The following is a 12148-nucleotide window of genomic DNA, read 5'->3' on the forward strand; positions in this document are numbered from 1 at the left end:
GAAATGCATGTGTTGTGACTTGGGAACATATACTCCCTGTGTGGAAATTAGACCGCATGTGTGATTAAATTAAGATAGTTTATTAAATGTTTAATCAAGGAAGTTCAAATCAGACTTTGGTCTCGATAAATTGTGTACTCTCCAGCCATTGCAACATGCTAGTACCTGTTGCATTAAATGGATGCTGCTGGCTTTGTTGTAGATGTTGTTTAAATGGGGAACTGTGATTAAGCTCTATGGACCAGCAAAAGAGATTTTACTGCTCCAGCTTTCCTACTAGATTTGTCATCTGTCAAAGAAGAAATAGAATACGAAAATAATTGTATGTGACATGTACTGCTAACAGGTGCTTAGTGCTGCAACAGCAGAACAAAAGGGAGTTTGTTTTTTATAAGTTTAGGGAAATACAAGGATATTTTGCAAGTTAATTTTGTACAGAGACCGTTGTGCACTCAAAAGTCTCATCTGTTTTCTGTCAGCCCTCTTGGGTTATGGTTTGTTGCTGTGATTAATTCAATCAGTCAGCCAAGTGCTTCCGTGAGAGCAAATCTGTCTCTCTCTGCGGATGAACTAGCTCACCATGGACTTGTGTGAGCTTTAATGCAGGTGCAAAGAAAGATTGTGGGTGGGACAAAACCATCCTTAACAGCTACAGCCATTAGAGCAGCTTCTGGTCAGGTAATGTCAAACTGTACCTTCAGTAGACCTTCCTCATGTTTTTGCATTTGTTTGGCATATGCGGAGCGCAGAGATCTCTATTGTTGACTAGTGTATTGCTGGTGCCCTAGTGCCAGCCAGCTTCTCAGAGATGAGAAAAATGTAAACTCCAAAAAGCAACTATCTACTAAAGAAATAAAATCAGAAGAGCAAAGGAAGCTTGTTTTTGTGCTAATAGAAAAAAAAACCTGAAACATCTACTTCAGAACAGGTGACTTTTCTTTCTACTTTTACTGTTATGAATGCAAAAATAAGTTTTCTCATTAATCCAAGGTAAATTTAGTAGCACTTCAGTTGTAAGACCTTAGGAAACTGTACGTTTCAAAATGTGGCTGAAGAGGAGCAAAATTTCAGTCCCTGTATTTCTTGTAAGATCACACTTAAATCGTTGCTAACACTTTTGTTTTTTAACATATATGTACATCTGAATCCAAAATAGGAAGATCTCAGCATTGTAAACTGACTGTAAAGACTTCTCTGAAGCTATTTCAGTTCTTAAACCCACTGTGTATCACTGGTTGTTTGGTAGCTCTGATTGCTGTGCGTGCTTTCTGACCTGCTTTCTGTTCTGTCTGCTACACCAGCAAGGTTAAAACCTCAGGTTCGTTTTCAGTGTATTGTCTTCAAAAGCAGTTATATTATGATATCAAATAGAAATGAAACCTGATAGATTAATGTGCTTTTTTTATTTGTTCGTTTATACATCACTTATTTACTTATTCCTTTATTCATTCATTTACTCATCGTTTCCAGCACGTGCATTTTCTCAATTGCTAGGTAACTTGCTTTTAGTGCAAAATGGAAATGAAGACAGAATTTTAGTATCTGGTTAATTTAAGGCATTAGTTAGTGATTATACTGCCAGAGAAACAACAATTACTTTTTGTATGTAGTATGAACATTTGTGTTGTTACAAGTCTTACTGATATTAATGAATTTTAATTAATTATTAAGTTCTGACAGTTGCCATTGGGGGGAAAACACTTAATTACAGGAATATATCTTTATCCAGTACAGTTCCTTTTAATTAAAAAGAAAACCTGAATTGAGTTTTTTGTGCTATATAAAAAGGAATATGTTTGGCATGCTTATAGTGTTGATGTGTTCTGAGTGCATGGTTCTTTTCTTCGGTGGTATGTTTCAGTGCACACTAGCCCTATAAATATATTTTGTCATTGAGGAAATTTTTTAATAGAATGAGCAGATACTTGTTTTTGTTTTTCTATTCCTTCTTACTCTCTGTGATGACTGTACTGTGCCAACTCTGAAATCTTTCAACCCATTCAGGAGTATGTGCTTTATATACAGCCACTGTCAAGGCCCACGCTGTAACACAGATCCATCTGGTCTGTCTGATACCCTCTTCATGAGGGCTGAGCCTGTTCTGCTTTTGATCCTGTTTCTCCTCTTCCACAAACTTTGCAACTTAGATCCTGAAACCTGCAGGCTTCCTTCACGTAAATTAGTTCTCATGTCCCGCTGCTTTCTGTTATGTCAATGGGAATTGCATACTATCGAGTTTCCTTGTCTCTTCCAGGTTGTGCAGAGCAGAAACTTCATCCTCCAGAATACAGTCTAGTCACAGTCTTTCCTTAAACTAGTGCGTGCATAGATTTACAGCACATAAGATCGCTATACTTAAAACTAATTCAGAAGAACATTCTTCCTTTGTTTTTTGCTGGCTATTCAATTGCACTGTGGTGAAGTATCAGTATCTCAGGAGGTCAGAAAAATCTCAGAGGATTTCAACAAGGAAGGATTTCACAGAGAGTTTTTTTGTTTATTTGCTTGGGGGTTTTTATGGTGGTGTTTTTTTTGTTTGTTTTTTTTTTTAGTATTTAAAAAAATCTGTCAGAGAATCAAAACACTTTAAGGAACTAGGGGACCTTTTTCAGTTTTGATTATTATAGTGTTCTGCAGTTTTCTTTTTCCTAATTGAGTGTTTGTGGTTTTATACTTAATGAATATCAACCAACAATGCCTGAAGATAGCTCTAACAGGACATCGTTATCAGCCACCTCTATTCTTGCTGTCTTTGCATTTCTGTGCTTCCATTAATGTAAGCCTGCAGTAGTTCTGTCCCTTGAGAAAGACTTTGTAGTCCTTAGACAGGAAACAGATATGTTTGCAGTTTCTTGTGTATCCTTGAGCATTTTTCCTGTGTACGGTTCAAGAATGACAATACCCTTCGCATTCTTAGATATTTTCTTTCTAAGGATCTTCATGGTATTGCTCCCTCTCTGCTTTGTTTTGTTAAAAGACATTTTCTTGTTCGAAACGAATCCAGTCAAATTATGCGTATCTGTTTGCTCCCAGTGGAGTAAATGGATACTTCTCCTCTATTTTGGGGATTCGGGCAGCATTTCGATTCATGAGTATCTGTGTTGTTCCAGTTGACTCAAAATCCTTCTACAAAATTCTTTCAAAGTGTTTTGGTTCAGCGAGTCTCACCTGTGAGAGCAATAAAGAAACTCTCTACAATGAAGTCAGGTTTGAGTGGTAGTGTTTACCTCTACCTGCAGGTTTCTTAGGACTGGAAATCTATATATTTATGAGAAAAATATCCAACCCCAGTATATTTCTGCTTCACATGTCTTACTAAGTAAATAAGCATAAATTGAGATGTGAAAATAAAATAAATCATATTTCAGCACAGCAGACTTTTACTCAAATGCTAATGAACAGTCAGTAAAATAATACAATATTTTAATCTGCCGTTTCACTGTCTAATATTTAAGAAATATTGTTTGCCACCTTCCCTGTTGGTGGGGGAAAAAAATGAATATTTTTCCCTCGACAATTCTGGGTTTCATTTTAAATGCAGATCTCTTTTGATTGATGTTTTATCGGCATTTATTCTCTACTGAAATCTGGTTTTGATAATAAGAAACAAAGCAAAACCAAAAATAAGAGCAACAACAACAAAACTTGGAGTAAGTAACTAAACTTATTTTTAGAAGCATCTGTCAAACCTGTCAGTGCGAGCCATGCATGCAATCAGTTGGAAATCTTCATTGGTAATGCAGGTTATATTTGTATAGTTTAAAATATGTTGTCTTGCAAATTCGATATTTTACTTCATTGCTATGTGAGTACTTTCAATATATGAAACCACCATTTGTATGTTTTATCTTCCATTGTCTGCTCTGCTTTATTGACTGTTCAACGCTGCCATTAATCTTGAGCTTAGCAGTCTTACTTTGGGTATGTATAGCTTCAATAGAGACAGTTTTGCACTTTTGTCGTTCAGGAATGAAGACATTGTTATCTAAATATTTTCTTGTTAATTATCTGTAGCTGCATCATTGTCTCTGGAAAAAAAAATTATGCTTAATCATGATCACTCAGTGTATAGGCAGATTTGTGCTTGAAAGTTCATGGAATCCAGAGGGCTTTTTGTTCCTTTCAGTGTGTCTGCAGATGGATTTAATGAAATTGATAATAACAAAGTGGTATCAACATGCAGATGACAGACATGACCATACATCTTCCTAAGTAGATTATGTGGTGTGTCCACTCCCTGTCTCCTCATGCTTGTGCAATATTTGGGTTTGGATATCAACTGTCTGCTTGAGTCTGTGTTGCCAGAACACAGTATTGTTAGACTTTGAGGGAGCAATATTTAAGTAGGAATGTTTATCTGAAGGGATTTTTAATTTTATTTATTTATTTATTGCTATGCTTTTTCTCAGTCTGTTGGATATGGCGTTGAACAATCACTTGCCCTTTTTGACATCTAAAGCATCATCTTTCTGCATGGTCCTCTTGTGCCTTCCTTCTTCCCACTTCCCCTGAAGATGGTTTGTGGAAAAGTCTTTGATCTATTCTGCGTTTCCAAAAGAACACGCAACATTTGTGGTTCAGATACTAAATTACCTTCACTTCCATTGCAGAAGGAAGTTTTTTTTTTCCTAAAAATGAGTTTTGATTCTAATACTGTCTGCCACACCCACTGTTCATTTCCATGTACTTAGAAATCAGTAAGAACACTTTCTTCATTAAACATTTAATTCTTTGAGAGAGTCTTAGCTGAAAGCTTTGTGCTTTTGAAACTGTTCCTCCTCCTTCCCAGTCTGACAAAGTCCAAATAAATTAATCTCTTGGGGTACTTGTCTGACTCATATTCTCCGTGCTTCACAGCCAGAAAGCAGGATAAATTAACCTTTACAAAACTCTGTGCTGGCACAGCTATATTGCTCCCCACTCGTGAGTAAGTTTGGCTGTGATTTAATCATGTAATATGGAGTGCAGTCCTACTGAACTGCATAATTTCTGAGATGTACGTTGAGCCTAAGCTGAATGGCATTACAGTTGTGTTCTTACATTTTTGTCTGTGCGTTGCTGATGGTAGGTGCACAATACTCTTTGAGTTGGGCAAATGAAAGCAATTTGGCAGGAACTGCCTATGACTATTGAGTATATTTGCTGCCTCTTATTTATTAGTTAAGCATGGAATTCATTCATTAGCAGTGCTATGCAATTGCGTCTAAAAATAAAAATGAAAAGAGTTCTGTGTTTTTCTGTTATTTTCTTTCCCAGTTACCTTTAGAGTGCGACACTGCCTGGCACAGAACTTGTACTATGCAGTCTCCAGTGGCCTTTCAGAAAGGCTTTTCTGTCTTTGTCGACCCATTTCCTGGATTAGTCTGGCTAAGTTACGGATTATTTTCTCTGTTAAGCTTTTTCTTATGTCCAATAATTCAAGAGTGGCATATTGGCATAATAGTGTATCCAGCTAGTTGAACTTCTAACTTTCATGTTTATAACTCTTAAAAAGTTAATGATAATGTTTTATTTTCTTGCAATATAAAGCACACTTAGGAACTTGTCAAGTACACTTTGTGGGTTGTTTTTTTCTTTTAATCGTGATTGAATAAATACTTAAATTCTAGAACAACAGGAAACAGGCGGAATGATACATTTGTTGATGTAGGATGTCAGATAATTTAGTATAAATTACAGATTCTTTAAATACTTGAAAACAGCGAAGGTCAGGAAGCCTCCATTCAAAATTTTCCAGCATATGTATAATATTTTACAGGATGTCTGTCTGTCAGTGGGCTGCAAAAGAATAATCTGTAAAAACCGACTTGTTTGTTGTTTTTCGTGTTGTCTATTTATGCCCTGACAAATGAGCATCGGATGTAGTGTTGAATCTGAAGAACAGTGTGCAGTTCAAGGTTACAAACAAGCCAGAGTGTGTAGCATGAGGAAACTAGACACAGGCTGTTATTCTGAACTGTTTCTTTTCAGTAAGTTAATGTTCTGGCCTTGAAATAACATGTTAGTGTGGTCAAATAATTTAACTGATGATTTAAATGATTTATAAAAGGAAAGTAATCAAAAACTTTCCTGTGAGTAGTTTGTGGGATTCTGTCAGATGGAAATTTCTTTCACAATCATTATGTTGTTCATATTCATGAAAAAATATACTTGAAAGTAAGTGTGGATCTATAATTTGGCATCAACTTAGAGGCTACTACCTTGAAAGTAAGAAAATTCTATGTTAATCCTTTAACTGTTGATTTTATTTATTTAATTTTCTTGTGTGTTGTGTACAGAGGTCCATAACTTTCAGATAGAGACTGAAAGCACTGAAAACAGGTTTTCTGAAGCTAGGAAAGCCCTTCAGGCTCTGTCTGTCACATGAGGTAACTGGGGCATCTTGCTCTCTTGTCTCTTGTCCCCCTTTGGCCTTCACCCAGATGCACAGCCAAGCTCTTCCAGGCCCCATGTGTGCTGTTCTGCCCAGCTTGTTCAGCATGTGGGCCTGTTGGCCAGCTGCAGGTTGCATGGCAGCCATGCACACAGGTTGCTGCTGCTTTTAACCACTTTTTTCAAGGACTTCGGACATGTGTCAGGGAATGCCAAACTGGAGAGAGAATTCCTTCTTTACTTTCTTATGTGGTGGCCAATGGCTGGGCAGCCTCCTTGCTTTGGACAGAGCTTTTATTTATCCCTTATTAAGCTCTGTGTTGTATCTTTCCCAGTGTCGTTATTGGGTCATTTTTTTGTTTGTTTTGTTTTTTTCTTTTTTTACTGCTCTTTACAGGACCTGCTGATAGGTGAAAGAGATGTATTTACATGCTGTCAGGTTTGATCCCTCTCACAAGCTCTGTAAATAAAGTAGTGCTTTTGTCTAATTTGGCGAAGCTGTGGCTATGCCTGGTGCATTCAGATCGCAGCAAACATTTTAAATTCATTCTCCGTGGCGTGTGAGGAAGTACTAAAGGACAACAAATGGAATGTAATAAAAGCATTTACAAGAAGGGTTGTGAGGAGGATCTGGGGAGCTACAGGCCTATCAGCTTGACCTTGATACTGGGTAAGGTCACAGAAGCGCAACTTGAGTGTGATCACTTGGCATGTGTGGGCCAGCCAGGGGATCAGGTCAAAGGCGCATCCTGCTTTACCAAGCTCATCTCATTCTGTGATCGGGTGACCCACCTGGAAGGTGTGGGAAAGGCTGTTGATGTTGTCTACCTAGCCTTCAGCAAAGCCTTTCACGCTGGTTCCCATAGTGCTCTCCTGGGGAAGCGGGTAGCCCGTGTCTTGGTCAGGTGCACTCTGGAGGGCCAGTCCAGGGAGTGATGGTGAATGGAGTTAAATCCAGCTGGTGACTGGTCACAAGTGGTGTTCCGCAGGGGCTGGAATTGGGGCCATGGCCATGTAATCTTATATAGGATTGTCTGACAACTGTTGCATTTGATTATAAGAAAACAGTTTCAGATGTTTTAAAAATATATTCCCAAGCATCTTGATAAGGTATTTGGTATGGAATTAAATGTTGTAAAAAGCCTGCTTGCTATAAATTGAACTGTTTGAAAACAAAAAGTGTATTTGAAAGCAGTCTTTAGAACCTTTTGGGAAAGGACCTAGGGCAGTTTTGTGTGCAAATAGCAGCTCAAGTTTTTAATTTCTCACAGAGATTTCTGAACTAGCAGCAGTTTCTATCTTGCTGTTCAAATGTATGTGTTCTTACATACAAGAAAGGGCACTGTTTCACTGTAGCTTCTAACCATTCCCAGGTGAATTTTTTTTTTTCATTCATGTATTGAGACTTGGCTTTTCTTTAAAGGTATGCTTACATCATGTATTGCAAAGTAGCTTGATTTACAGTAGCACAATATTTATATTAGCGGTATCTTCCTCTCAAGTCTCTGCCATTGATTTCATGAAGCTGTTGGGATTCTTGGAGAACAGAGTTCAAAAGCGCAAGCTGTTATTGACTTACTCATCATAATACATCTTTATCTCAGAAGCTCTCTGAATCCTTGTCCTTTACAAGAAGCAACATTTCTAAGTTATAGAGACAAAAAAAATTGAAAACAAAATAAAAATTACTGAAGCCAAATGAATTGTTAAATATAATATGACTGTGGTAGCTCTCAGTAGTCACATTTCTTTTGGAAGACTGTTTTAAGATAAGCAGTAGTTTTGTAAAGGTAGTGCAGACTGTCTTACTGATAACCCAAACTGTATCCTCAAGGAACCATCATGCATTCCAGCATATTTCAGGAAATTTCATAAATCTGATCATATCTCAGACATGTCTATTTCTCAGGATGGAACTTTGTTTTAAAGGAAATGTATTTTTGGTTTTCCCTGTAAGCACACAGTTTTGTCTTTTAGAAAAATTATATGGTGCTTAAAAAAATCCCATCATCTGATTCATGTGTCTTACCCAAAATCTAGTGGGGTTCATTTAAGCAGTCAGCTCTTCTTTAACATATCCTTCTAATGACAATGTACACCCTTACTGCGCTTCTTTAACCTTGTGACTCCTAGAATGTATTCTATGGATGAAGTATGAGTACATTTACTAGGAAGTTTTTGTCATTTTCTTTTGTAGCTCAGCAGTATTAGCCTGCATAAGTGACCAGAATTGAATTATAGGTATACAGAAGGTTGTGCTGAAGGTGCACATGGTACTGTTTGAGGTCATTATTAAGTGTTGCTGGGATTTGTGCTGAGAAGAGGGATTTTTTTTGAAAGTAGTATTGAAAAAAGAGATGTTATAGAATATATTAGAAACGTAGAAATGTATTGAGATGATGGTTTAGAAACCTGAGAAGTAGATTGAAAGTTGTGCTACTTACAGAAGGGGCTGAAAAAGGTGTGGATTGGCAATTTTTGGATTTACTTATGTCCTTTGAAAATTCACCTAGAAAATGGTGCATTTTAATGTGATTTTGCATCTTTTGGAAAATGGTTACAGGTTTGTTTGTTTGTTTTTTAAAGGAATCCAAAATGTACTCAGCTTGTTCTGTGCGGTGCTTACAGAAAATAAAGTTCTCTTTCACTCAGCAAGTTTTCAGAGGCTCAGTGATGCCTGCAGGGCTCTGGAGTCTTTGATGTTTCCTCTCAAATACAGGTGAGTTGGGCTGTAGATCTCTGAACTTTTCTACTCACTGCATAACTTGCAACTCATGCTGCATTATCATTAGCAAAAACTGTGCTTTGTTTGTTCAAGTAAGTTTCCAATAAGATTTTCATGATCAGATATACAAGTCTTCTACAAGTCTTATATGCAGCTTTTGAAAATCTCTTGCATTATGACAGTAAAATGATGAAGGGAGAAACATCCTGCCTGCAAATACAATAGAACCCAACTCACAGCATCAATTAGATGGTAAAAGTTGATACTGGTGTTCCATAAGTAAATGCATGAAGAAGAAAGCATTTGGGCAAGACCTAATAGTTGTGTGCCAGTAGGTAATAAACAGTGCATGCCAAGAGAACAAGAGACTGTGGTCAGAAATTGAAACAGCGGTGCCCTGGGTTTCTGACTGGATGCAGGGTAAACATGTTTTATTATAAGAATAACTAAGCATTGGAACAGAGTGGAAGACTGGAAACTCTATCCGTCTGGGTTTTTAGGACCCAACTGGACAAAGCCCAGCATAACTTGATCTGAATTTGGTCTTGGACCTGCTTTGAGCAGGTTACATTAAGTGATCTCCTGGGGCTCTTTACACCCTGAAAGATTCCTTGATTCTAAGAAAACATGTAATGATTCTAAGAAAACATGTAATGTTTAGCAGTCACTTCAGTATCAAATCGAATTATTTCATTTTGACATTCTTTATTAATAATATTTTACAGCAGTCTGAATTGTAGCTTTCTGTCCAGTATCCCAATCATGTTTTAAAAATGAAAGTATTATCCATAACTTGAATGTTTTTAATCACCCAGAAGTTTTGAATGAATAAATAATTTGTAAAACAGAAATATTACACATATTGATTGCTTTTATTTTGCATGATTGACTTGTTCACAATAAATTGTGGGCACTGTAATATTACAATATCTGGAGTTTACATGACAGATACTACTTCATGAAGTTTTTCAAATTTATTCTCAAAAAAAAAAAAAAAAAAAATAAAGTGCTTATAGTAAATTTAACTTACACCGAACGATTGAAAAAAAGTGTTAGGTAAAGAAATAGAAGACTTTATTTTACAGTATTTATTCTTTTCACAGTTATCCGTATATTCCAATTCTTCCTGCACAGCTACTGGAAGTTCTCAGTTCACCAACGCCTTTCATAATTGGTGTACATTCTGTCTTTCGTAATGACATTCATGAACTTGTAAGTATGACTGCCCAGAATGGTCTTAGTGTCATCTACGAGGCAGAGATTTTTCCATGCTTCAGAGGTGTTCTTGTGAACCATTTATATCTTTTGAAAATATTACAGTAAAAACTAGATAATTAGGAAGAGAAAAAGCATAAGCATCAATTCTTCTATAAACATATTAAGACTGTAAAGGAAAGACATGATTGCATGGAGTGCAAGATGGGAAGGAATGGATCTGTTCCCAAGTTTGTCATGTCAGCCATGAATTTGAATACCTCTTTTAGTATTATCAAGTATACCCCATTTTATTTTATGCTTTATTTTTAAGTATGCATTTGAGAATCTGATTGATGGTTACAGAGGTGCCTAGAAACATATAGTTTTACATAAAAGTTGTCATAATTCTTTCCTTTTGAGAACACATGATCAAATATCTCAAATCACTCAACGCAAACCTGGATCATCCACAAACACTTGGGTTTTGATTCATTTTTTACAACCAGGTTCAGTGATATGAAATCAAAATCACTATATACATTAAAGTTAGTACCATTCTAATTTGCTTTTTAAAATTCGTGTGTGGGTTATGATATATGAGCTGTTGGTTATTTAAACTATGCTTATAATATAATACTCAGAATACTACCAATAATGTTTTTATTTGTCCCTTACAGTTAGATGTAATCATTGCAGATCTGGATGGAGGCACTATTAAAATTCCAGAATGTATTCATCTTTCTCAGCTCCCAGAACCACTGCTACATCAGACTCAAATGGCGCTTTCTCTAGTATGTTTTGATATAAACTCATTTCCCACTTTCTTGTCACATTTAAAAGCATGAAAAAAGTATTTTTCAAGAATTTGCTTTCAAACACAGTGAAATATGTGATTACAAACTAAGAATCGTGCCATCACTCCTCGTTTTAGATTAGTGTATTATCTGCAGTTACCTGAAGTTCTGAGCAGCAGCAACATCTACATTTTTGGAATCCATTCCAACTCTTTATTGATGAGAATATTAGCAAAGAAGTAATCAATAACTCTTCAAGTTACTTTTATAATGCCCCTTTATTAATATTTGAGAATAGCTGATTCTAAGGAATCCTCCAAGTGAGTAGTTCAACTTTGTCTAGAATAAAACTCTTTTTATTGTGTTATGTAGGTTCATTGACTGTAATAGGAGATTGTGATAACTAGCTCACATGTAGAAACAGGAAGCCAAGAAATTAATCCTACATTTATTACCATGATGTCTGTAAATTTTCTCAGTCTGTTATTTGAAGTAAACCGCTGTAAATATTCTTTTGAGAAAGAAGAAAAAGTAATTTGTCCTTGCCTCAGCAAAATGAAGGGGAAAAAAATTGTTTTAAAAATTCTCCAGGTTTTGCATCCTGATTTGGAAACAGCAGATTATGCCTTCCCTCCCCCACGAACAGCTTTATCGCACACAAAAATGCTGGTAAGATTTTCTGTTATGCCTAACTTTTTTAAGCAGAAAACTTGAAATTTTGTACTAAAATTCTTTTAAGAATTTTGACTTTGTTTTCTTATCCTTTATTATTAATGGAGCAAGGAGTTGGCACCTGGACATTGCATTCTGCTCTGTAACAGCACTCTCACAGATTCAAAGCTTTTATAAAGATGCTTGTTGTATTAACGTGAAAGCATCTTATTTTCCTTCAAAAAAAGTGGTCTTAAAAAGACGATTGAGTTAAATCTGTGCTTTCTCTGTTTCATAGACCAGTGAAGTTGCAAAGTCTTGCTGGAGTGGGCAAACTAGTTTTCTGTATTTCTGTCTGTCTTTTAATTGGTAAATGTCTGATTTTAGAAACATTAAAATCATTCAATAT

General features: G+C 36.2%; 1 protein-coding gene across 8 annotated transcripts in view; it reads left to right on the top strand.

The window, feature by feature from the left end:
* Positions 1 to 12148, top strand: part of SBF2 (SET binding factor 2) — a 215801-nt gene that overhangs the window by 114118 nt on the left and 89535 nt on the right. For all 8 annotated transcript variants that reach the window (XR_014946454.1, XM_015864003.3, XM_015864005.3 and 5 more), the window contains 4 exons: positions 8959 to 9091; positions 10201 to 10309; positions 10972 to 11085; positions 11680 to 11757. Coding sequence is in view for 7 of the 8 variants with exons in the window: in XM_015864003.3 (XP_015719489.2) it covers positions 8959 to 9091; positions 10201 to 10309; positions 10972 to 11085; positions 11680 to 11757 (434 nt within the window). In the remaining variant the exon portion in view is untranslated. The remainder of the gene's footprint in view (positions 1 to 8958; positions 9092 to 10200; positions 10310 to 10971; positions 11086 to 11679; positions 11758 to 12148) is intronic.

This window comes from Coturnix japonica, chromosome 5 (assembly GCF_054131305.1).
Source record: "Coturnix japonica strain WE chromosome 5, WE-NBRP24, whole genome shotgun sequence".
In the NCBI taxonomy this organism is placed as follows: domain Eukaryota; kingdom Metazoa; phylum Chordata; class Aves; order Galliformes; family Phasianidae; genus Coturnix; species Coturnix japonica.